Source organism: Ascaphus truei, chromosome 3 (genome assembly GCF_040206685.1).
Source record: "Ascaphus truei isolate aAscTru1 chromosome 3, aAscTru1.hap1, whole genome shotgun sequence".
In the NCBI taxonomy this organism is placed as follows: domain Eukaryota; kingdom Metazoa; phylum Chordata; class Amphibia; order Anura; family Ascaphidae; genus Ascaphus; species Ascaphus truei.
Window position 1 is genome coordinate 65,479,445 of NC_134485.1, and position 27,867 is coordinate 65,507,311.

General features: G+C 41.8%; 1 protein-coding gene across 2 annotated transcripts in view; it reads right to left on the minus strand.

Annotated features, from left to right (window-relative positions):
- Nucleotides 1-4,545: 4,545 nt before the first annotated feature.
- Nucleotides 4,546-27,867, minus strand: part of NUFIP2 (nuclear FMR1 interacting protein 2) — a 53,271-nt gene continuing 29,949 nt past the window's right edge. For both annotated transcript variants that reach the window (XM_075594189.1, XM_075594190.1), the window contains exons 2-4: nucleotides 24,562-26,253; nucleotides 17,842-17,874; nucleotides 4,546-12,719 (exon numbers count right to left, since the gene is read on the minus strand). In XM_075594189.1, coding sequence (XP_075450304.1) covers nucleotides 12,667-12,719; nucleotides 17,842-17,874; nucleotides 24,562-26,253 — 1,778 coding nt within the window. In that variant the 3' untranslated portion in view covers nucleotides 4,546-12,666. The remainder of the gene's footprint in view (nucleotides 12,720-17,841; nucleotides 17,875-24,561; nucleotides 26,254-27,867) is intronic.

Here is a 27,867-nt window from a genome sequence, read left to right on the forward strand (position 1 = left end):
GTCGCAGTACTCACAAAAGTAACATTAAGATAAGCTCATTTTATGTTGCGTTAAAAGCCTAGCAATATAAAAAGAGCAGACATTAGGGGAAACGATATGCAAATGAGCGGCTAGCATGACAATATCCTTACTCACGTAGCTCCTTAATATTGTGCAAAAAACCCCAAAACAACTGGCGGCATCCCCATGCAGACCATGACATCTGGCAAAAGCCTGGCTGGGAGGAACACCAGGTATGTCTTAGAGAACGTAATATTATTTCCCTTTCCTTCAAAAGCCCTGTTCCAGTGTGTGGCTGATGAGTAACACCAAAAAAACGTAATTACCATGACATTTAACCCTATGCTGAGCTCTAGTACAGGCGTTGTTTTTGTTTAGGGAGTACACGGTAAAAATAAGGGCAAGTTAAGTCTGTGGTAACGAGAGAAAAACCTATGTGATGCACACTACTCTACTAAGTGAAAATAAATACATTTTATTAGATTATTTTAGAAAAAAACACATAACAAAGAAATTTAATAAAACCTAACATAAGCGCTGTTGGTAGCGTTACTCCTAAATCTCTCCTCTTTGTCAAACACAGTGGTATACTTGTCAAACAGAACTCACAGTGAGAATGGGTCTCATCACTAATAAACTGTAAGCATGGTAAGTATACTTCTAGAAACACACAAATAATCATGAGGATTACATAAAGCTCCCAATAGTAGCACTCACGATAGATAACACTATAGGTAAAAGTGTCATCACAGTGGAAGCCAAAAATAGCATAATCCCTCAATTGGGTCAGCCGCAAAAGGTCACACTCAAACAAAAATAATAAAGTTATAATAAACAATATGAAATTAAAACCCGACGAAACACCATAAAAATGCATGAAAATGCATGGTTAAAAATCCCCAAATGAATGGAGGTGAGAGGAATAGGCAGTGTAATATTATACCTAATGCCTAGGTCTCACAGACAGAAAATAGTAGGCTGTACTCACAACAACAGTCTCAAACAAACTCTGTGTGAGGCTGTAAAGGCATAAATAATGTTAACTACGCAGCAATGGAGTATGTCTTATAACTCCCAAGAGACACTAGGTAAATCGTCCATAAGGTGAGTATACAACCTGATATGGTGTGTCCTGCGCATATATGTGAACAGCTGCAGCCCTCGGAAGTATTCCAAACTGATATCGCCTCCAAACACAAACCACGTGAGCGGCAACATGATGACGTCATGCGTACCCCGACGTACGTTTCGCACGTCACAGCGCGCTTTCTCAAGGGGGAGGAGTGGATCGTGATGTGCAGCGTGACCTAATATACCCTCCCAAATAGGGGAGGGGTGGACAAATTGCCTATTGTAACCGTAACTGGCAATTGCAAAGAAGGGAAACACATTAACCCTTAAAAAACTTTACAAACGAATAAACAAAGGAATCAGGGGGGGGGGAGGGGGGAAGGGGAAAGGGAGGAGGGAAAGAAAAAGTATAAGATAAGCTGGCATACCTATACTGGTGGATCATTAGATGAATGATTAAATACACCATAAAGCACCCATAGGTAAACAGTACATAAAGGCAAGAAATGGCATAAGCAGGGAGATGCATAATGAATAAATGAAATGGGGAGGTGTAGGAGTGGACTACCCTGACGGATCCGCCTATAGAGTCAAAACAGAACCTACTAAGCTGGAATTAAATAGTAGGTCCTATATACCTGGATCCCTCTACCCAAAATCAAAGGAGAAAAAATTAACCCTTCATTTAGACCGTGCGGTGAAAGTGTGTTTAGCAAATAAATCCACCTACATTCACATTGTCGTTATTTGATGTCCCAGTTGCCCTTGCGTGGGCCCCAGGGTATATGAGCTATGCCCATAAAACGTAAATTGGAAGCATCTCGTATGTGATTTATATGCCTCGCCACTGGTGTATCAAGTTTGTTCCGGACAGAACCTAGTTGTTCCAAAATGCGTACTTTAAAGGCTATGTGTGTTTCTCCAACGTATTGTTTGCCGCAGGAGCATTGAATCAAATACACCACCCCTGGAGTAAGACAGTTGATGAAGTCTTTGGTGGTGTAGATGTTAAGTGATGCGGAGCCAGTGAATGTTTTACTAACTTTGATCGAAGGATAAGCCTTGCAACGTCCACATGTATAAGTGCCACAGTGATATTATACAACCAGGACTTAACACAAGTCAGTATTATACTAACAGGGTTGGTCACTTATTACCAGGATCTTTGTGAATTGTATGTCTATATGCACCTGCACCAACAGGTATATCCTGAGTTAGCTAATCTAGTTGTGGGCCATACAGGCAACCACTAGTCGGGGTAGCATGCTATTGGTACAACTACTGAGCAGAGAATAGGGTAGCACACCATATACTGTACCTCATCTGCTATATGCTCAAGTATATACCTACCATATATTAGCTTGTGTTGCTGTATCAATATTCCAACAGGAACATTAGAGGTACAGATACTAACCAGTCATATGGACAGTGGGAGTAGATCATATGTAATGTGTGATACCTTTTCATAGTGATTTCTCAACATCAGCCACTGATTATATGGTATAATACCATTCATTATATGCATGCACCTTATATTCACTGATTGGTTCCTAGATATAAACACAGGTTTATATGGTACTATAATGCCATTAGATACGTTTAATCACAGCGGCATTGGTGTACTCACCTGGAGTCTTATTTCTAGGTAGAAGTATACTTACCATACTTACAGTTTATTAGTGACGAGACACATTCTCACTGTGAGTTCTGTTTGACAAGTATACCACTGTGTTTGGCAAAGAGGAGAGATTTAGGAGTAACGCTACCAATAGCGCTTATGTTAGGTTTTATTAAATTTCTTTGTTGTTGTGCGTTTATTCTAACAATCTAATAAAATGTATTTATTTTCACTTAGTAGAGTGGTGTGCATCACATAGGGTACCTTTTTCTCTCGTTACCACTGTATATGCTTTGTCCCTGATAGCACCTCTCTAGTTAGTCACTCTGCCCAATAGGCTGAGCAGGGATCCCCCTTCCTTCCAAGTTAAGTCTGTTCCTGATTTAGGCTGCATCCATAGTGCAGGAGACGGCGCGAGTGACATAGCTCGCACCGAAAAACACTACGGACACCACTGTATTTCTGTATAGTGCGCGTGTGCACAAGTGCGACGGGAAGACCGGTGCTTCACGTGACAAGAAAGTTTGAATTTCCTGTGCGACGGATGGGTCATGTAAGCGGCTCGCCCCATGAGGGCGAACCAGCTCTGTGACGTCACGGCCGCGCCCCCCCCCCCCAACACGCCTCCCTGTCGCCTCTGCCTGCAGGACAGGAAATATCTCCTGCTGCAGGCGAACGTGCACTGAGGCGCGCGGAAGCTAGCGCATCCCATTATAGCCTAGGCCTTTACTAATTTTACAGAGTTTAACAAGTCTGGTCTCAAGAGGAATTCACACAGTATTAACACTGGATTGTTTCAGTACCACTCAAAAAGATCTCATCTGAAAGTAAGGGGAGAGAGATGTGATAAGTATAGGGGAAGATTATTTAGACGCTCCTGTAAATTAATTAGTGGTATGGGAAGTTAGCTTATTGTGTACCACCATGTAAAAATAACAAGTTTAATAACCACTGCTGTATGGGTCCTCTTGTAAAGTGGTAGCCAACATAATGGCAGAAGATGGAGATTATGGAAGCCTGAAGACCCGATTTAATATGCTATGAAGCAGTTGTCCCTTTGCTGGGCAAGAGTTCAGCACCATTCAAATGAACAAAAAAAAAACAATCTTATAGCACATAAAATCATACTTCACCAGCTATTAAAGAGGTGCCTGCATCTCTAAACCTTTACATGTCATTTTATCCAGTGCGGCTACTTACCTTACCCACTTACTGTAAATGTTACTGCTGCTTGAAAATTGATTGAGCTGTCATTTACAGTGTACTCAATTAGCATAATCTACCAGTTCGCTACAAGTCACACACAACAAATCTGTTGCAAAAGAAGACAACCACAAATAATCACTCATTTGCAAGTAAATAATTACAAGAGTCAGACAATTTAGCTCTCAAGATCTGTTATTTATTAAGTGCTCAGTAATGAATTGTGTGAGGACTTGAGAGACAGTTACAGACAGGCGAAGAGAGGTAATAGTAATTACAAAAACAGCAGGAAAAAGGCGAAACAGAGAATGAAAAAAATAATAATAATAATCATTACTAATGACTCCAACCTGCTTCTAAAAAAAAAGAACAAGTTCAACAGATCAGTTCATCAATTTTCCAGCCGTTTCCATCAAAAGCAGCAGCACTCGCGAGACACTAAAACAAAAAGTAAGCCCTTGCATAACCTGAGAACCAATGATTATTTTTTTACAAATGATACCATTTCTTTTTAATATTTAGTATTTTAAAATCATGTTTTTTATTTTCCCTCTATGCGCTCCCTGTCCAGGTCATGACGACATCGTTAATGCATACCAAGTTTACATTTTTTTTTTTAAATAGGTCAAAGTGAACAATGTATCCAAGTGGTGAATTACGAAAAAAAAAAAATCAACCCCCTCAAGTATTTGAAAAGAGAAGGACCGTTTACTAAGAAGGAAACCATGGTTTTATAAATTTAACAAGTGCTGCCGACTTAAAGTCTTACTTTTACAGTCAGCCAAGCATTTCAAGAGTTAGGTTACTATCTGACACACTGCTGAAGTTCAGTGTCTAAAGAATTAGCTTCAGCGGCTCTTCTATAAATTGTATCATTCATTATTAATATATAATTATTCATTCTAAGTTGGGTTTACAAAACCATGAGCAAATGCGGACACCAAATGTGTCCTTGGGGAGTAACCTAAAACAGTGCATTTTGGACGTTTTTTGACCCTGCATCCATTTACAGTATGTGCAAGAAATAATATGTTTTCCCGATGCATCTGAGACTATACAGCACGTCCGTCTTTACATTGCTGGAGTTAAACATCTGCACTTAAGTAGACATGCTTAAGCCATTTAGGAAAAACAAAAAACACATGCACATGGGTGTGGGTTGTACTGAAGATTGTGGTCTCCAGGGTGTTTCTGCACGAGTGCTCTCTAGGCCCGAGTGTGTGGGGGGAAAACAAACAGGTTTCTAAGTTCAGAGGTAGCATTTGAGGTGTGTCTATCTGGACAGTGTGGTCCGTTTTATTCCAAAAATGACATTGTACATTTTATCAAACTGAATGAAAGCCATGAAAGTAATTATAAAGTAGGGAAAAGCATAAAAGTTATTCTTGGGCTGCGTCCATAGAGGGGGGAGCAGTGCTGAACCGCGCTGACGCTGAGGCTTGCCTGCGGAAGCCTGTGTGATTTCATGCACATGCAGACGAGCCAGCGGGCGCGATCAGGAGGCGGGGCAGTGACATCGCTGGGCCAATAGCCCGCGACGCACCGATGTCAACGTCACGGCACCGACGTCACTGTTGACGCTGCTTCGCGTTGATTGGATGTTTTCAGCCGACAGCGCGCTGAAAAACAGCTTTGGCTGTCGGCTGAAAAATCCAACGCTTCAGCACGCCTGCGGACGCTCGCGTAAGCCCCCTCTCAAGACATCCTCATTAAGGATGCCGGGGCTTAGTGCTGAGCGTCCGCACGGCTCAGCGCTGCTTGTCCTTCTATGGATGCAGCCTTAGTGTGTGCTTACAAGTAGACCTATCCTTGACCACTCTAGTGCTACAGAGGCCTACAAACGGTGTATGCTCATCCAGCACTACATAAAGCAAGTATCAACATTGCAGAGCTCTTGCAGTGCACATTTTAAAGCATTGCACAGCAAACCTCTCAGGTACTAAATCGGGTTTACCATATCAAACTGCATTTACTGCTCAGATGCTAGCGAGGTCTGTAATGCCGACTTAATTTAAATCATACGATCCAACTTGCATAATCCACCTTGGCCTGCACAGACCGTGCACGGCCTGAATGTAAGCATCATGCCATCAAAAATGGTATTGGTTAATAGCACTTCGGAGTGAATTATTACAGGTTAGAAAGGTAGAATTAGCCAAACAGAGCAGGACACCACTCCTTGGGCCCTTGCTCAATATGCCTTGAAGTCGCTCACCCATGCTGGAGAAGAGATCAGTCTATTTAAATGAATGTGACTAAAATAGTCTCCAGCATGCAGAAGCAACTTCACAGCATATTACCTTTGGGGTTAATTTCGATCTAGTCCGAAACGGTCATTCAGGCTGCCGACAATCCCTATTGACTTTAGTGGAGAATTTCGTCGGCAAAACCGCCGGAATGGCGGCTTTGGAGTATATTGAATTTACCTCTTACACTCGTCAGGCACATCTTTAGCCATAAAGAGCTTAAAGATGCAATCTCTCAATTTAGAAAAACACATTTTTGTATTGAAGGGATTTTGCTTCTACATTATATGCTTTCTGGTAAAAATGCCATTTGATCGATCAGAAAATATATATTTCTTTCCAAAATGATAAAACTAGTGGGTTGTAGTGAAAACAGATACCAATTAAATACAGAATGTTGCTTATATCAAGAGTACTGTAAATTGAGTTCCTAATTACGGTCAGAGAATTTTACGACGTTGCGTGAATTTTTATTATCATCAAGATGGGAATAAAAACAGTAAAAATAAAGACACTTGTAAATATAGGCATTAAAGACTGCAATAATAAAATAAAAAAAGAAAATGTATGCATCGTAACAAGATACACTAGGGGTTAGTTATCAAAGTTTCCAGGCTGCAAAAACTGGGCAAAAAAAAAAAGAAAAAAAAATATTGCACCAAATTTATCAAAGAAAACAAACTATATTCCTTTCAATGGGATTTTTTGTTTTTTCCCAGCTGGTGCTACTTATTTCTGCCCCAGCCTTTCAGCGGAGACTTTGGTACTGTATTAGAATGTTCATGGCATGGTCTACCCTAACGGAGCTTTTAGCCTCTATTTCCATGAAATCAGAGCAATGTAGGTCTTTTGTGATAAGAGGGTGCATCGGACGCCATTCATGGAAGTAAATGGAATAAAACTGGAGTTGGTCCAAAATGACTTTGCGAAATTTAAAAGCGTTCTTCCCCCACAAACTCGATTCCCTGCAAAACGTTTCGTCAAGCCTCGAAGCACGAATAATGTTGCTAAATTAGTAAGCTTTCGGGGAAGTATCACCAGAAAGCAAAGCATTGTGAGGGTGTCCAATTTGTAGTCTCAGCATTAAGGAAATCTAGAAAAGGTGAGAATTTAGCAAATTAGCATATTAGATGAGATGGCGATGCACATACACTGAATACTTGGCAAATCACATGCGATCTCAGACTCGGCGGCTTATTTTTGTTTTCACGACTCCACAGTACAGATATGTGACCTCATGCAAAAGTTTTGCCCATCTCTTCACGTGAGAGACTTTCACACAAAAGATTGTTCTTTTGCAGGCAAGTAGTTTTATCGGTCTATTAATTTAAGTGTTATAGACCAACTATGATTTGAGGACATTTACATTAATGTTTGCCAATCCTCACTAATATGCAAACAACCTGGGCACAGCATATTTAATAAGGGCCTTATTTAATAAGCCAGGTAGTGACTGATTGCAGAAAAAGCTCATCAAGTTCATAGGATTGTTTCGGACAATCGAAATGCGATTATCCGCTATGGGGCTTACTGCTTACTGAACACCTCCCTTAGTCACAAACCTGTGCTAGAGTGCTATGTCATTTCCCAGAATTTAACAATTACAATTGGTGCATTATCTTTGAGAATGGAGCCATGATTAAAAGTGGGTGAAATTCTGGATTTGATAAAATAAAAACAAAAAAATAGTGCGCTCTGGCCAGTACATAATGTGAAATCATTTACCCATGCGACACCTTTTCTATCGTTTTTCGTTCTTTCAAAATGTAAATATACTTGGAAGCTCAACAAATTCAGGACCTTTAAAGCTTGATTTGCAAATAGCACAACCGCAAATTCCACAGAATACTCATTCCTCCCAGTGGAGGTCCAGTATAATGGCCACAAAAATATTTTAGAGGGTTTAGTAATGCAAGGAATTGCTGTAAAGTAAATAACCAGTAATGGATCTTTTCACAAAATGTGAACACTATTCCGGCTATGAGATTCTGTCCTTTGGTTCCGTTAGTTAACATGTAAACACACTGAAAACACAGGAAAGGGAAATAAGTCTCAATACTACACAACATTACAGGGTTTTTCCTACTCAAACGTGGGCTTGCGTTGCCTCCCATAAGACGAAGAGTTCATTTAAAAGTGAAAGACAACCTAGATAAATCAACAAAAATTAGCATTTGAAAAACTTTTATTGGGAGAGCTGCATCATGGATAGTATCTCTTCCTCTGCAATGAGCAGACCCTCGGGAGACAAAAAAGTGACATGTTTAAATGGGTAAATCTGGACAAGGAACACATCACCTCCCCCCCCCCCCCCAACACCTAAATCCAAAACCTTTATTTAAAATATATATATTTAAGGGTAGTTTATAAACATGGTAAGACAAGGGAGGGGCTCATTTGCGAGTCTAGCTACTTTAAGTGATGTCCAGATAAAACCCCTTTCCCCTCACCTTTTTAGGCTCCGACAGTGGGGGCAGGATAAGTAAATATCCGAGTGACAAACCCTACCGTTCAGGGGCCCAGAGAAGAGCTGTGTGCATAATTACCCAAGAAACAGGCAGCAGCTAAATATTTTCTTTAAATATGGTGACATGGACGGAAGCCAATTAGATTAACATCTTCACTAAAAAAAAAACATTGGGTTGGCTATCCGAGATTGATCTTTTTAAGAAATCCTCTTTAAAGGTGCTGAGGGCAACGTTAAACAGAGCCAGCAATGATTTTGAGAAATACTCTAACTTCTTGCAAATCAGAGCCTCAGCTAAAAACAAAAAAGGCCCTTGTTCCAGTCTGTGAAGCTGCTTCCTTGTGCTAGAGAAAATAGGTTAGTATCATTCAAATGAATGAGACTAAAACCTTCCCTTGCACAGGGAAGCCGCTCCGCTCATACTGAATCAAGACCAAAATGTAGCTCGTACAATCGGACCTCCCCTCAAATTGTGGGTGAATAGAACATGCAGAAGATCGGTTTTATTAGTGGAGTGTTGTACCAAGCTCATTTAATTCTTGGTAATGGTCTCAGCCAATCAGATGGTCCCATTCCTGAAAGTTCCCTGCGAGAGGCACCGGCTGTGGCAGTAACAGTAATATTTCCGAGAGCTTGGCAGAATGGAGCTTTCTGAATTGGTTCATGCCACGCACAGCATGCAATGCAAACCAATCTTGTTTTTAATATCAGGCAAATAATATTTTCTGTTTTCTGAAACGCTAAAAACACATTGGACTACAAGCACCAAAATGCACTGGGATAGGAAATTAAAAATATATCTAAAAACAAGCGTCCCAGGTTAAGACATTAAAGCAGTAATCCTTCCTAATTGCCATCTTCATTTAATTACTTTCCCCATGTGTTCCCAGGCCAGAGCTACGCCGATTTCACCAGCAGGCCAGCTCATCTTATCAGATACGGAATATGTCCATGCTAATAATAGCACTGCCAGCAAGCCAGGGAATAAGAGGAGCACTGCTCTTTAGTGCTCGCAATGGCCACAAGTTACTATTTTTTCCAGGACAATTAGAGGTCCATTTCTGGTGGGAAGATTAGTGTGGTCCTATACTATGGGAGATCCATTGGTCTACACTCATTTTTTTATTTTCTATCTTGTTAGGGAAATAATTTCTGCTTCATATAGATTTCTGGGTAACTGTTTGAGCTTCAGTTCTTTAAAAACATCTTTTTTTGTTTTTGTTTTGTGGCTTCGTTTTAGGACCATTTAAACACACAAAACTGGTGCAAACTTAAAATATTGTTCCATCAACAGCTTCATATGAAAAAAAAAAAAATAAGCCTTTTTTTAATGTTCAAAAGAAGCATCAGTAATACAAAAATCGTTTTGAGTCACAGCGGCATGATTGCTGGAAATTACACCACACGAATTGTGTCATTTATGTAACCCAGAAATCATGACTGTGGGACATTGGGAAGATTGCAGCAGATCTCTCCTTAAAATTACCAGTGTCATTAAAAATGTGGATGCAGAATATAAACTCTCTCCTCTCCCCCCACAGAAACCAGATTTAAAAAATAGGGTGGGAAAGGATAGGTAGGTACTGGATTTCCTGTATAGCTAGTACTGCTGCTTTAACCCTTTCACTGTCAGGGGGTCTAAAGAGCTCAGTGGTTTACGTGGTTAGACACAGCACCTATTCGTCAAACAGAAGCCCCGGGTATTTCATTTTAGTAACATACACATTGCATCCCGCTCGCTTCCCACCCTCAGACGTGATGCATAAGCTGGAGCTTCCATACAGAAAGAAAAACCATGTGAGGAGGCTGGAAAGCAAAGCAAGGACCAGGCACATATGCAGTATTGCTAGCAAACATGGTCTATATATCAGGGGTGTGAAACTCCGGTCCTCAAGTGCCGCCAACAGGCCAGGTTTAAAGAATATTCCTGCTTTAGCACAGCTGGCTCAAACAGTGGCTCAGTCACTCTGACTGAGCCACCTGCGCTGAAGCAGGGATATCCCCAATACCGGGCCTCTTGGTGGCCCCCGAGGACTGGAGTTAACCACCCCTGGTCTAGATTGAAATCGCACTATTGCATTAACAATACTGTGCATGTCCCAGAGATATATAGGGAGTCCCAACCCAGGTCTTGGTATTCAATGTGTGTGTAGTTCACGGGGTGCTCCAAAACCAAAGGCTAAGGGGTCGCACAAAACCACTTACACTTCTGCATAAGATTTTTCTGAAAAGGCAGCTTAACCTTTTCGCTGCCAGAGTGACCCGCAACGCATTGCATCCTGGCAGCGAAAGTGTTAATGTAAACAAATGTTTGCCGGACAGGTTGGCATTGAGGGGACTTCATGCAAGCAAGAGATTAACCCCTTCACTGCAGGAGGGGCCAGCAACATAAACGATAACATCTTATTTATATAGCACCTTTCAATTAAAAAACGCCTAATAGTTGCCCGTCGCCAGGTACTCGTGCAGCCCCCTCTGGGGTGGAAGCCTGGTAGTGCACCTCCAGGCACTGTGATCTGCATGGCAGCTTACAAGGGGAAAAGGCGGGCAGAGATAGAGGGACATTGTTCAATGAACAAAGATGGCAAATCAGAAAGGGGTTTCGGTATTAAAGGTGGGGACAGAATTTCCAACCTTGTGCATATAATGCTACACCTCCCCCAATATTCAATGCATTGCAGGCCACTGTCACTGAAAGGGTCAATACCTTTATTGCTAGAGTCCTGCTTTCGAGCATTGCCCCTCATACAGTGAGGGCATTGCCAAATGATAAAAGGGTTAAGAATTCAAATTATAACACTGGCAGAAGTGTACATAGTGAAAACCGTCCGTGTCTTAACCCCTACCGGCACTGGAGGGTTAATAACTGGACAAGGTTCTGCCATTAGTCGATATCCCCTCCCAAACAGGAGGGGTTATAGCAAAAACAAACCAAGGTTAGGGATTAGAAACACAGCGAGGTGAAGAAGCCAAAGTCCTGAGCAGTTCCATTCAACTTGCTCCTCTGTTGTAAATGACATCAAATTCTGGGAACAGCTCTCACGCTCTTTTATAGATTGTTTAAATATATTAAATGCCTACATAGATTCCTTTGTTTTGCATTTTTTTTTATAGCATTTTCTTGTGTTTCTTCATTGAAGAGGAAAAAATTCCACTGTCCAAACAAAAGAAAACCTGCTTGTCCAAATTTTCCAGAACTGAAAATCTGACATTCCCCAGTTCCCAAAATATAGTGAAAAAGACTTCTTTTTTTTCCTTTCATCTGTTCTTCTTGGATCTTTTATTCCTTGGAAAATCCTGGCACGGTAACAGGAGTATGTATTATTATTATTTAAAAAAAAATAAAAAAAAATGGTACTGTATATATAAACTGCGTTACTTTGAAACTAGAAATCCAGCCACGGTTTTTCCTGGCATTTTTGCAGGGCTAAGTGTTATACACCGAATCTATTTAACATAAAGATACGTAAACTGCGAGGGATAAGGATGAAGCGGCCTTCCATTTTTTCCCCAGCATTCTTTGCGTGCTCTCCTCTTGTTGGAAAATAAGCAGACGAGCACTTGTGCCATGACTTCCTGTGCAACTTCCAAATGGCAGGTAACATGACAACAAAAGTCATGCTTCTTGTCAATACCATTCACCTCACCCCTGCTCCCCCTCCCACCCCCAAAAAAAGGATCTAAGGCAAAAAAAAACAAAAAAAAAAAAACCTTTTTGTACCAACAATGAAATAATTGTCTTCTTATCCCATGGAAAATATATTCTTCCTGATTCGGTCAAGTGTCTGAATTGTATTGTCACCTTTTTCATTTGTTTAAATAACTATATATATATTTTTTTATATAGAGAGATTTTTCTATACATAGTTATCTAAACAAAATATATATTTGTAGGTATATATATATATATATTTATGTCATTATATCCGATGATTTCTATGTATGCTTCTTCCTCTGTTACGGTGAAGATTGTGACAGGGGCATGACAGCCTGTTAATGTCTCTCATGCACAGATTAAATGCTGTAGGAAAGGAAAAGCCAGAAGTCCCCTCGCAGTAGCCTCAGTGATAAGGGCGGTCCATGGCTTCATTATAAGTGATTATTCTTTTTGGATCTGAAATAGAGAAGAGAGCGATTTTACCAAGATGCACTCGCTCACCAACGGGAAGAATCTTTGCAATGACACCATAAATGGAACTTGTATTTAAGTGTTCATAGGTTAGAGGTTATGTTTGTGCGCACGTATGTTTAACTGTGGGTACTGGCAGTGTTTTCAAGCTACCTATTAGTTCCAAAAGCATCAGGACTTTCCTAGTTATCAGTTCTTGTGAGGCCAAAAGATTGAACTAAATGAACCATACTTCTAAAAAATAAAATAAAATATAGAAATAGACTAAATAATTCGTCAAATTGGATGTGCATTGGGGCTACTTTGTTTACTGTTCTATACTTGGTCACTTTCCCAGTAGCACTCCAGTTGGCACTCCAAAATAAACAAATTCTGCTTTTGATGTTCAGTGGATGCAGAAATACTATATAGATCCCCTGATGAAGCCAGGTGTGCGAAACTAGTACGGCTATTAAGATAGGCGTATTGTGTCAGCACAGAGCCAGACCTTTCACTACAGCTCCTTGTGTTTGGCGGACGCCAAACTGACGGAGAAGGAGCTAAGAACGGACCCAGTGTCTGAAGCTGAACTGCCAACGCGAAGACTGAGGCAAACACTCGAGAGCGTGTGACGTCACTTCCGGGATCCAGTGCTGGACACAGACCGGAGGAACTACCGCACAGACCTCAGCTGGGACCGGCTGAAAGATTTCTCCACGGTTCATGTGCTCGTGCGACTCCATACCCGCCGGTGTCTTCTCACATGCGAGTGAGTGATATTACCTTTTTTACTATTGTAATACAGTTTCTTATACAAGCTATGCTTGTCTGTTTTTTTCCGTTTTTACCTCAAGGTATTCCCCTTTCTAGGGGAACACTGGATTTTGGACCCTTCACCCAGGCCCTAACTGATGGAGCACGCTGTACATTAGCTATCCATTTCCCCAGTAACCAGCTTAGGGGCCTATGTAGAGAGCAGCGCTAGAATAAATTGGAGAGTTTAAGAAAAAGTAGCTTTAATGGAGAGGTTTTTTCTCCATATGCAGAAATGGGCGAAATCCGCTATTTTTAGCATTACTGCATGTGGAGAATTGTAAATGAGGAGATGCGCGCAGCTGAAAGGGAAAAAAAAAAATCGCGCATTTTTTTTTTTGTTTCCCTATAGCCGGCGAGCTCCTGCTTCTTGCCAACTTTAGTTGGCGGAGAAAATTGGAGAAAATCGCGCCAAAAACAGCCGCTAGATGGCGAGCGCGCCTTTCTGAATTCGGATATTTTTCAGACTGGCGAGATGTAGTTTCTCGCCAGCCGCGCGGCGAGATTTTCAAATAGAAAAAAAAATGGCGCTTTTTTCCTAACTCGCCATTTTCAGCTGTTTTTAGCGCGATTTTCTCCGGAAAATGGCGAGATTGCAAATAGCGCTGCTCTCTGCATGAGGCCCTTAGTATGTATGTATATGTGTATTTATGTGTGTGCGTGTTTCCATTTGCTATATGCTTTACTGTGGAGGGTTTTTGTCACTTTTTTTTACCCACCATTACTTAACTAAGAGTGGTGAATCCTATCCCATGCTTCATTTTGCATAGCCAGTATAACCAACCCCACACTGATGAGACCCATTAAGGTCGAAACAGCTGTCAGCGGGTGGGTTTACTGATTATGCATCTTAACCCAGGCTGTGCTCAAAGCTGTGAAATGCAGCAAGCATAAGCTTATAGGGGACCATGTAATATGGTTTTGAAGCAAAAGATGGCACTGTGTGCTCATTTGCATGCCATTTCCCAGAATCCCTTGCTACAGGAGAAGCACTGTGTTCTGGGTGATAATGGTGAAAGGCAGGGTTGCAGACCTGTCTAAGACATGCAAATGAGCATACAGTAATATTGCCATTTGACACACACACACACACACACACACACACACACACACACACACACACACACACACACACACACACACACACACACACACACTCACTCAAAAGAAGCCTGAAGTGGCAGCACTGTATTAGAGTTACAGCATCCAAACAGGTATTTCATACACTGAGATGTTAATTGCCCACCAGTTTAGCAAATGAAGCTTAAAGATCAGATGATAAAAATCGATACAGCCAATTTGTCCAGGGATTAGAAAATATATTATTGTGTATAAAATACATAGTAAGGACTAGATAGTACAAATTACAGGTACAATAGATCCGAAGTACAATACTGTAGGTCGTCATAGCCTGACCTTTAACGCCTCAAGCCCGCTTCACACAACGAATAAAAATAACAAGCCTGGCCAGAGTCTGTACATTGGGAATCCTTAATGCACTTTTTTGGTCTAAGAAAAAAGTACTAGTAAACTGCTAGTGTATAGTAAGAATGATATCACAAACCTACATGAAAGACTACACCAAAACGGTATTATAAGTATATAAGGATACATAGGTCATATGCAACTTTATTGCTGCTGACCTGTAGCCTTGGCATGAGAACTTCCGCTTGTTACCTCAGACTGATGCTTGTCTGTCTAAACCCTGATGTTACTCTACATCCGAGGTGGGCAACCCTATCGCCATTCGCCACTTGTGGCGAATTGGCAGGCTAAGTGTGGCGAATTTAATATTGATCTAGTCTAGCCCTACCTTCCCCCTCCAAGAACTCCATTCTGTGTCCTGCACAGCCTAGCTGTGCAGACCCCATGCGGAGAAGCACTCCGCTGTCAATCTGCCTCTCTCACCTTCACGGCGCCGCATCAGAAGGGGGGGGGGGGAGTTATGGAAGCCGATTAACCAGTTGCGCAAGCGTTGTGGAGGGGAACCCAGGTATCATGCCATTTAAAAAACTTGCCCGCTGCTGCTCCGTTCCCCCGACTGACTGATTGAACAATTTGGTAGCGCTAGCTCCCTCTGTTCTGTCTCCCCTCCTTGCTCGCTCTGCTAAACTGCCCCCCCCCCACCTGCTCTTCTCCACTCAGCTGATTTTGGCCCCCTCCTGTCACACACACACACACACACACACACACACACACACACACACACACACACACACACACACACACACACACACACACACACACACACACACACACACACACACACACACACACGAAATGTGATATGTGTGTGTGTGTGCGCGCGTGCGCATGTATATATACATACAGTGTTTTAAATTTTTGCATGCGCAACAAAATACCTCAATTATTGCATGGTGTGGCTATTTTCACTTCTAATTTTCGCCACACCTGTGGCTACATTGAAAAATAGGTTGCCCACCCCTGCTGTACATAGCTTTCACTCTGCTTCCTGGGTCAGAAGTCAGAGTGGTGACATCACAGCATGACAGTGACCAGGAAGCACCCCAATACACCACAGTAAATATGGCCAAATACCTTGATTACAAAAATGTAAATATTACTTTTATACAGACATCCGGATTACCTAGCAGGAATATTTCCAGCCCTTTCTTTGGGCATAAGCCTAAAGTGACAATGCAATGGTTTCATTATCCAGATTTGCAAATGTAAACCTAAACCGAATTCTTAACAGTACAAATGCATACAAATAAAATAAAAAACAACACAACAACAATCATTCTGGTTTTCTTAGGGGTTTAGATCCAAGAAAGGAATGTTTCACACATTCCAAATGCTATCATATGTTGCTGTTTAAAGCATCAATTTTCACAGGAATTTTTTTTTCTAGAGTCCGTAAAGCAACGCAAAGCTAAATGTTTCTAATATGTTGTAGGTGAGCAACTTGTCCTGGAGTGCACTGAACTTCATGGACTTTGTAACCACTACCCTCACAAGGAAAACATTTTTTCCTGTAATTCATTACCTGGATGTACTGCCTGCATCAAGATCACTTTTTTTCCCCCTTGGGCTTATTTACTAGACCGTGTTACTAAAATACAGGAAGAGGGAACCTATAATGGCTTTAATACAGCTATAATGACTTGTATCCCCAACAGAACCTTTCATAGAGACCCACAAAAGTATGCCTAGAAGCCGCTCAAGAATTCCTGGTCTGGACAGATGTAGAATCAGTAGTTCTTCACGTAGCACAGAAAATACATTTATTATTCTCGCATTAAGCAAGAAAAATGCGAAAACACACAGGGCAAGGGTTTTCATGTAGAAATTGTTGTGATGGCTGAACTATTTTTAACCACATCAACTGTACTAAGCTATTTAAACTTAGTGAGGTTCAAAGATCAAGCCCCCAGAAGATGTTTTTCTTTAGGAAGCAGGCATTCAGTTTAAATTCTATATAGACAGCAGCATAGTATGCACTTGTGGAAAATAAAATTGGAATAAAACCCCCAAAGCTGAGAACGTGTGTCTGGAAGAAATAGTACCAGGATCAACAAAGGTAAGGAACCTGGATGTGTAGTAATAGGTACAAACTCCTACATATATTAACTATGTTAGTCAGGTGTAGACTCTGGGGGACATAAGGTGGTGGGCAAAATAAGCCACAGGCCACATGGAGTATAATGAGCTGAATATATATATATATATATATATATATATATATATATATATATATATAATATATATAATATATACACACACACACCCAGTAAGTATAGCGAGGACCAAAATACTGCTTACCAGCGCTTAGCCACAAAGTGTAAATATTAACCCATGAATATTTATACAGCTGTCAAGGTTGTATACCGCTACAACAGCAGCATAGTAGATGCAAAAGTAAAAAGAGCCCAAATACAACCGGGTGTCCAGAGATCTCCCAGATGCTACACACTGCCGACCACCGTCTCGCTCGCGGACGTCACCGGCGTGACGTCACCACGCAGTGCAGATTCATATACATCAGGGCAAGCAGTGAGGCTCTGCTGTTACAGCTCCAATGTGGCTTCTCAAGTCTTGATTCTACAGCAGAAGAGGCTTTGGCTGGTTGTAATAGTCCAGTCATACTACTGTAAGTGGTTTTCCAGAAGCACATTGTTCTTATAATGAATACCTGAAGTATCAGTAAGATACTGAGGATTTTTTTTTAATTATTTGCACATTGTAGTGTCCTTTCTACCATTTACAATATCTTTAACGCCAGAAAGAGGTGATGCGGATGCAAAAAAAGAAAAGCAAACTTTATTTTGATTTTACTAGTGTGCTTAACACTTACCTTGTTTTTGCAAGTTCAAAATAAATTCCATTTCTGTAGAGAAAACAAAAAGGACACAGGTTAGGTCACTGTAGAAAAGGCGAGTGGAAGAAATTATAAGAGATGCAGGACACGTTCTCTGCAGGTTTTTATTCCAGGGTTGCTTTATGACCACTGGTAATGTGTGTCAAGACCAAAAACAAAGGCCCCTCAGACCACAAAGGGGTTAGAGGTTTACAGACTTATTTATTAAGTGGTGCCAACCCCCACAGCCCATTCCCTTGAAGGGAGCGTACGTGCCTTACTGCTTAGCACCACTTTGTAAATATGGCTTCTAACCTCTACAACTGTGTAGTTTTAAATCCAATAACAAATAGAGCTGCAGCTGGGTTTCATGTTTGGATAGAATATTTTCAATACTGAAAGAATTACACACAGGATAAAATCTTCTGGACCTTTCATACTGCAATATACATTCATAGGAGAGAAACAAAAATAATATTTAAATTACCATTTTGCCAAGTGTTCATGTTTAGGAGAGCAATTAAAACAGGCTTGTGCCATTTTCAGTACATGGTTCATCTAAACAAGATATCCAGCTAGTTTTGTTAACTATCTTTACTGCGGCTGTTCGCTCTTGTACTAAGACGTTTTTCCTACTTTTTGTATGCACAGAAGAAACATGGGTGGTGGTTTGCAAACCTATTGATATTGCCATTGTAATGTTCCACAAAGTGCTGAAGGGAACAAACCGTGGGAAGAGAAAGTTTGGAATTCATTGCAATACTGCAATTGATTTCACTATGAAGACTGCCCTGTTGTAATAGAGGTTTACACATTTGTCGCCTTCACATTGCCACTGCTAGGGAAGCGATTTTGTGTGACTGACATGGCCAGTTTGGCACAGACCTACAAGTCCAGAAATAAAGCTCCCACATATTATGCTGCAGTGAAGTAACAAAATACTATCTGCCTCTCCAGGGCCTGTGGTTTTGAAGATGTTCACTCAGGCACTTACAGTAGTGAGTTACCCAGGAGCATAATGCTTTCATTTAGCTGGCCAAGTATACTCTGAAGAGGCCAAGCAGGTGGCACTGTAGCTGTGAGCTCTGGAATTTTAACTGCGGAGGAAACAAAATGTGTCTCCAACGTCACACACACACACGCGCAGGGAATGCAAGCTTACGTTTCTCATTTTGTGAAGGCTAATTCTCCCAGTGGGCACTGGGGTAAGCCAGTGCAATGTTTTGAGTTCCTGCTGAGAAACTGATGAAAAGCCACCTTTGAGACCGCGAGCCACTAATCCCAAGGTCTGTTTTCTCTTTCAACCCTTTGATCCAGCAACATAAAAACAATCCCTTATCCACCTGCTTACCCAGTCAGCTTTATTGACTTAAGAGCTGCAAAAACTGGTGGCCGACAGTTCACCTAAAACTGATTAGTCATGTGTTATAGGACTCATAGGTTCTATCTGCAGATGGGAACAAATGTGGTTGCAACTACAGCTTCATATACCACATCATTTTCTGTAGAGTTTCTAGGGCACTTTTTTGCATCTGACAATTATCGTTTTCATGCATGCACCATAATGGTGAGCTCCCATAACTTCAGTGTTCCTTTTGCAGTGCTCTCCTCCCTCACTCTTCCCGTCCATGAATTACTTCTCTCACGACATGATCGCCCTACGAGACCAGCCAACACTCATCCAAACTACTCCATTTCATACACATAAAAGCCATATCTATATAGATTTAATACATGCATTCACATGACAAATTTGCCTTTATGTAGGGATAAAGAAGAACTCATGTGCGCAGCCTTGTAAAAGTGAATCAGGCAAACTGCAATGGTTTCAGAGCATCAGTGTTTCAGTGCTCATAAGGAACACCGGGGTAATATCAATTTTGAATGTTACGGTTCATTAACGCAGAACACCAAGGTTCCATGCAACACTTTAACAGCACTGTTTTTTTCCGGAAATAACTTGACTTAATCTCTTAAGATTCAGTGGGCGGGAGTCATTAAAAAGCAATCCGTGCCTGAATTGGCGATATCTGCTAATGACTTTAATCGTGGGTATCGCTGATTCAGAAGTGATGGCGCAGATCTGGCTATGGTCACTACTGGCCATTGAATCTTAGGAAATCAAGTCAAGTTATTTCTGAAAAATGGTGGTGTTAAACCAGTGTTGCATGGTAACCAGGTGCTCTGAATTAGGCTACTACTGGTACCCCGAGACCAATTTTGTTAATGACCAAAATTTTGCCCTTCAAGACCCAATAACTAGATTTGAGATTAAAATAAAGAATACAAAAAGGTTATACCGTATTATCCTAAAATATAGAAAACTTCTAAAATAGATCATATAAAATATGTAAATCCTACCACAACAATAATTTGACATACATAGGATAAAGAACTTGGTATTTCCATGATCGATGTACTTCGTATAAAACAAAAACAACGAGAGAGACTACATATTGTGCATGTCATAGCCTGTCCCTCTAGTAACTGCACACTGCGCCCGGCTATCACAACTATATTTATTGCTCTGCTCGTTCTACCCAGATAAAGACTGTCCAAAAATGTGAGTGTAGGGAAAGGAATGAGGGGCGAAACGGCACATTAAATGGTCTCAGGAAATGACGCAGAAAGACTCCTGGCTGAAATGGTTAAGAATACTCAGCTTTGTAAAGATGGCCTTTTTCCCATCGCGTTTTTATGTTTGGGTCACTTGATGTATTCTTCTTGCCTGTATTCTAATGCCCATTTAGTCATGTGCTGCATACATGGTTGGCAAGCCTTCAATGTAGAATACACTGTGAGTCGTTATTTGTTTCGCTTCCATTTTCCGACCCCCCTACATTTACAAGCTCCTCACCCCTACCACTTGCAGCACTTATCACCTGAGATCAGACTCCAAAAGACTGTTCATGGTCCCAAGGCTCAACAAAGTATCCGGCCGCTCCTCCTTCTCCTACCGTGCACCCCAAAACTGGAACAACCTACCAGAGACTCTCACATCCACCACCAGTTAAAGTTCTTTCAAATCTAAGGCTGTCTCACATTTTAACCTGGTCTGTAACTGTTTCATACGCCCATAATATATATTATCTTTAACTGTGCACGCAATGTCTTATATATAATGTATACCCTGTTCATTTATGTAACTGTATTTGTAACCATGTATTATTTGTTTTACTCTGTGCCCAGGACATACTTGAAAACGAGCGGTAACTCTCAATGTATTACTTCCTGGTAAAATATTTTATAAATAAATTAATTTACGCAGCGCAACTTGCAAGCCAGGCCTATAAGTGAGCCTTTTTGCCTTGATATTCAGCGGTCAAAGAGCAACTTTGCAATATGTCAGATCGTAATGGTACCCCAAAGACGACATAACTAGGAAAACATTTTCCATTTTCATTATGTCAAAAAGGCTTTCTGCCTTAAATATGTAATCATTTCCCATCAAACCACTTCTTTTGTGTCCTTTTACTACCCATTTGACTATTCTATGCATGTTTGGCTTAAGCAGAGGCAGCCTTTATGATTTACCTTTTTCAATTTTTGTACTTTTAAAAACGTTCAATTAATTTATAAATGATAGATAAAATAAATTGAGTGCTACATCCATCTTTATATTACAATAACAAATCGTACATAAAAGCAAATATAGATCACCGTTTAACGACAAAAAAAAAAAACAACTATATTTATTGCTCCATTCGTCCTAACCAGACAAATATAATATTTTTTTTTTTAAATACAATAACTACAGAGGATTAGTGACTGGACTTCTGATACAATAATTGAATATCTCACGGCCTTCTCTTTTCTTCTCCCTTATCACTTCCAACCATCTCATTTTTTGTTGACATGCTTATAAGTGGTTGTCACTGTCAGAGCGCGTCTAGGATGAGTGACAAATTAAGGCGGACAAGTGGTGCTGGGAACACCGTGGCTGCAAAGAACCGCACTAGCGACAGAGCTGTCAAATCACATCTCCGCTTGGGCATTGGAGTGCACAATTCCGGCAAGTAAAGCTGTGACTACGATACGGTTCTGTGCCCCGTTTCTTTCTAGCGCTGGGCTAGTGATAAATTCAAGGGACTGGTGGAAGATGGAACATTTGAGCCCTAATCATTGCGGCGATTTCCCAAAAAACGGAATAATATCTCAGCCCTGATCACTTCAGCAGTCGGAGGCTAGAGACACAAACACAAAAAAACAGGACGTAACAGGCAGACAACTAATGTGTAAATAAACTTCATGTTTGGATTCTTTTTTGCCCCCAACAAATATATTATAAAATATATAAAAAAAAATAACTGAAAGAGGCTCGTCTAAAAATGTAAAAAAAAAAAATTAAAAAAAATATACAAATATTCTCAAGTATGATATAACTCAGGGGGGCGCAATCTTTTCCCCTTGCGCCCCCCTGCTGGCTTTCCCCCTCTCCTCGCGCACCCCCCCCTCTTACCTTGATTCAGATGTCCTGGCGCCACGTTGTCATGGCGACACGTCACCAGGAGCGTCTGAATCAAGGTAAGTAAGGTTTACAGAGGTCCTGCAGCTCCCCCGGCATTAATTTAAATGCCTTCGGGAAGCGTGCGGGGGCCTCGGTAAACCCCACGCAGCGAGTCTCACGCCCCCAACTTTGCGCACCGCTGATATAACCGATACAAATGGTACAAAAAGAGGTTACCGCAATTTTTGGGGGGAATGCCCAAAAACACAATAGGGTTTTGGTTGGTACAGATAAAGTGAAAAGTACCTTCCACAGCACAAAGTATAGCAGAGGTAAAATACCATGAGCCATGATTTCTTCCTTGGGCCTCTAAATCGTGGGTCTCTGTTCCTTTGAGCCTCGTTATGGAATTTGCCTTGTGATGCATCCCAAGCTCAGACTTTGTTGTGTAATATTATGAAAGGCAGGGAGACACAAAGCTCCATGTGCAATATGGTGGGGAAGCTAAAAAAAAAAAAAGGGACTTTTGCATATCATTACCCAGAATCCCTGTCTGCAGTTTAAGCAGTAAAATAGGAGACAATGGGGCCCACAAAGCAGATTTCAGGGCCCAGGTGCGCTCATGAGTTTCTGACCTTTGCTAGGGAATATCCTAAAAGGTAAACTTGGTGGGAAAGCACATTTTCTGACAGCTTTTGCATAACGGTTTATGGGTCATATGCATATCCATTACATAGACTGAAGACGGAAAAAAACGGGAACAAGCACTGCAAGAATTCGGGCTGGAGGTGGGTTAAAAATTAGGCTAATTTGTTCAGTCAAAGCCACGATACAACAACAAAACAGGAAGGTTCCTCTGATGCGTTTCTTGCCGAAGGGCACTTTATCAAAGAGTTGACTATAACCGTCGCGCGACACGCGCCCCCCCAATAAAGTCTCGTGCCCCCCCCCCCCGAGGGGTGCACCCCCCAGTTTGCGCATCGCTGCATTCTGGAACAGCAAGCCCATAGCCGATGTGACTAAATTAACTGAAGTGTAACGAATGGTACACAGTTCAAAACAGATGGATTGATCTCTACAGCTCCAGCTAATTGTGGGGAATTAAGCTTCTACATTCCAATTATAAATTATAGCTCTGAAATGACCCAATAACAAAATGATACTTTCCGCTACGCTCACTGACACTGATCTGGTCAGTAGTGGTCCATGGAACGGCAAAACACGTTGAGAAAAAGACTATTGGCCAAGGTGGATATCGCGCTCATACACTTAGCAGCAGTGATGTACCGAGTACCTGGAAATTACCCGGTACTCAGCGCTTTTTCAGCTACCCGGACCTGACCCGGCAACTGAGAAGTGGGCCCGGCTCCGGGTATTACTCGGCGTCGAGTAGCTGAAAATACTTCTTCACTTACTGCTGCCAGCGACAGAAGGTGAGGAAGACCCGTGAAGAAGACCGTGGCGGCATCTAGGAAGATCAGCAGAGGTCCGGTGGCGGTGGCAACATCAGAAGTCTGTATTATGCCGGCGCGGGAGCATCAGAAATCCATTACACAGCAGATAGTCTGTGCCGGGGAACCATGTGACCGGAGCACGAGCGTTCCTATTCGACAGCCGGCTGAATTCAGACTTCTGATGCTGCCACAGCACCTCCGCTGATCTTCCTAGATGTCGCCGCGGTCTTCCTCCACCCTGCAGGTAAGTGCCATGCGGGTACCTGGCCGGGTAGAACAATTGATTTTGCCCGGAGTACCCGGTACCATTTTTTTTTTTTTTTTTAAAGTAGGACCCGGTACAACACTACTTAGCAGGTCTCCTCGCTCCATCATCAAAAGTGAATGGGCAACATATTTACCACGAACAGAACGGCTTAATAAATAGGGCCCAAGAGGTCTTCTAGAGGCATAAGAACTGGTACGGTTCACACCGTTGTTTAGTAAATCTACACCAAAGTCACAAATGTCAACCAAATCTCTTATGGATCAAAGATTCTTACTGTTAGAAAATAAGCGTTCTAATGAAGAGCTATTGTACTGTAATGTAAAAGAATCTTATGACGCTGCTAAACATTTTCTGTCTTTTTTTTTGCCCCCAATCGTTAAATTCTTCCAAGTAATAAAATAAACATGGACATCAATTATATTTTCATTTGAAGAATGTGAACCAGAGACGGGCTAAAGAGCCAATACCGGAGCTAACTAGACGTTAAAGTACCTCCCCCACGATCACCACCTCTCCCGTCAAGCCCAAAGGAGACAAAAATGATTTACCTTTAGCGTGATATAGAATAGCAGCCCTCAGGTCAAAAGAAGCACAGCTATCAATCCTTTCAAGGCCTCCGTGGTACTTCTTATCTTTGGCGGAGGCTTGTAAAGTGTTTGTCAGGGAGGTCCGAGGAGGAGCTTCTATCTCATAGTCCTTGGACAGAAACACTAAAGAACCCTGGCTAGCAGCGTCGGTCTTTTGCAGTTTTCCTAAATGTTGTGGCTCAGAGGATAACCCAGCACCCTCTCCCCCCAACACAAGAGCCACTTTAAGGGCAGCACCATCTGGAACCTGAGGGCTAGTCCGTTTCTCCAGCTCATATGCCTTGGGAAAAACGGGGCGCTCGTTTCCTGAGACAGCTATTTCAGCACCCTGTGAAACCGATGGGATGGCACGCTCCAAGGCCATTTGCCCACATGCAGGCTTATCCGCTCCAGCCTCTGGGCTGGCGCTAGGCTCGTTTATAAAAGATAAGCCCCACTGGTTCTGAAATATTTCTCCCAGGCTGTGTTGACTTGACTGACCGGCTAATTCCCCATGCGTCATGCCAAGCAGTAGGTGTTGCATATTTGAAGGGTAGGTAAAAAGGCTAGACTTCTTTTGTTCAGAGGGGGTTGGTGCAGAGCCCACTTCTGTGGGGAGAAGTTCTGCTCCCCCAAGCAGCCCATGTGATACAGTACTAGCAGCAGTGGTCAGCAGAGGCTGGTTCCCAAGGAGATATGAACTCCCGTCAGCTCCTGCTAAAAGGGGCCCGTTGGGAAAGTTAACCGTAGACACAGACTTCATGGCAGACATAGGGACCTGGGGCACGCAGTTCAAAGCTGTGACTTCCACAGCCAGTGGAGAGAAGGCCAGGGAAGAGAGAGAAGAGTTGTTCAGGGCTGTTTTGTTGAGATTTTCTTTAACTTTGCTTGCATAACTTATTTTGGGAACTATTTTAGCACTGCTGTTGTCCACTGGGAAAACAGGAGGGGGTTTAAACAATGTCCAGGAGTCCTCTTTAGAGGAGGCAGCTGAGGACGTTTTCCCCTTGGGCCGGTCATCAAACTTTTTGCCTGGGACGGGTTTGGCATCAGAGTTTTTCCTCTGCACGTCTCCAGCACTTAGTTTAACACGGCCAGCACTAGAAACCCCAGCCTCACATTTCCATGGAGCCTTGGAGTTATCCAGTCGCCCTACTCCCTTCTGGTCTGCAAACGGATCCGGCTTAAAACTCTCCAACTCGGCATAATCGTCCGTCATTTTGTCCATCACCAAGTTGGACCCAGCTGCACCCTTAGTGTTGTTGCACCTGGCTTTCCTTTTCTTGGGTGTGGCATATCCACTCTCAGACCCACTGCCATCATTCTCAGTGACTTTGCCCACGTAGCCATTAGTTATATATCCAGAGTTGTTTGCCAGCAAACCGTTCTGAACATGCCCGGCCTCCCCCTTGTCTGCGCATTTGATCTCTTTCGGTTTGCTTTCGTAAGACTTTTCATTTTTTTTGTCCATACTGTTTTTATGAATCAAGATTTTAGTTTTGCTGCCCGTTTTCCCAAAGGGGAGGGCCTTGGCTAGCTGGTTGGGGTTCGTGTCGATGGCTTGCTGGCTGCCGTTGGGAACCCGAGAGGCAGTCTGACTTGCAGCTTTGTTGGAGCCCAGTGTCTTTGGAGGAGGGTATCTGTCTCCTGCAGTACCATTTAGCTCTCCATGGCCTACAGGAGAAAAAGATAAGTGTTAGAGGGAGAACGGGTTTACATTACCATTACAATATGTTTGGACACCATATAGGCACGGCTATAATTTACTAAAAATAATCATGCAAGCTTTCTTCTTCTTCCAATAATACTATTGGAATAATTCTATAGTTGACAAAAATCGCTAGGGACTCCAAAGCCATTTCAAAAATAAAAACCCTCTCAAAGTTCAGCCCACCGTGGATAACAAACCAACAACTTCTTCAAAAATCCAAGCGGAGCATGGGAGAAATGCAAAAAGGAAAACACAACTAAGTGCGGATGTTTTCTATTTAGTGACTAGATACTTGTACCTTGGCTCCTGTGTAATTCCTACTCACAGTGTGGTAGTATATTTAGGGCATATCACAAACGTGGGAGTCTGTTCTCTAGAGTATCGGGAAGTTGGTACCTCAGTAAAAAGAAAGAACAGGGACCATTGTGCAGATCGAATGAAAAGATTTTTATGAGTTAAAAACAAGTAAGAAATGCACTTACATGGTTGGTGTGCATAGTATAAAAGCGTGTATCACAATCACTGTAATCCCCTCAAAGAGCCATAATAAAAAAAAATTACAAATAAAAAAGACGAGGAAGGGTGCTTTGACCATTGAGAATGATTTTTGCTGCTGTATTTAACAACATCCCTCTTTTTAGTCTGTAGTTGCACACTAAAAACTCCCTGATATTTTGCACACCAGGTGAATATTCAACAGGCTTCAAAGCAGCAGATCCACTGCCACTGACTTGCATGACAATTTTTGGTCAATCGCACCATCAGAGTATGTGAATAACCCCATAATTAAATGGAAAAAAGCAGGTGTTATGATTAAAAAATATAAAGTTTGGGTCCCTACATCAGGACTTCATGCATCCCTTGACGACACACACACACACACACACACACACACACACACACACACTGCAGATATGGCAGTCTTCTGCTACAGATGGTAAACTTGACTGGGTATATTGTAATATTAAAGGATATGGCTACAGATCTTGCATTCACAGGACACTGTGTGTAATAAGCAAAATTGTTACAGTATAACAGGGCCCTCGCGTAATATCCAAAGGAACCAAAAAGTAGAAAAAAAAACAGGATACCCAGATAGCGGAAAACTAAAAAATGGCTTTATGAGAACATAGATAGGTGATATTCAGAATAGAATAGTCCTCCAATGTTCTGGAATATTCCTGTTCAAGTAGCATGTAAAGAGCCATCAGTCACCACTCTGCTCTCTAACATCTTGCCCTAATACAGTATGCCTTCCGAATCTCTTCTCAATACACTGTGGAGTGCAATCTTGAAAAGCAGAGAAAGCGAGTGGTAGTAGTGCCTCAGAGGGAGGTGTAAGAGGGCACTCTTGGGCTCAAACGCATACAGCCATTTTGAAGGGGTCCCCAGGCATGTTAATGAGAAACACATAAAATTATCTTTAGACTCCTGAATAAGTACTTATGAGCTTTAGTGTTAGGTCTCACTATTCTTAAGGGTCAGGGTTTTTTTTTTATTTATGGATTTCTTCCACCCCTTCCCCCTTCGTTTTATCGTTTTTGTGATTGTTTAGTTCATTATTTGATTATGTTTTT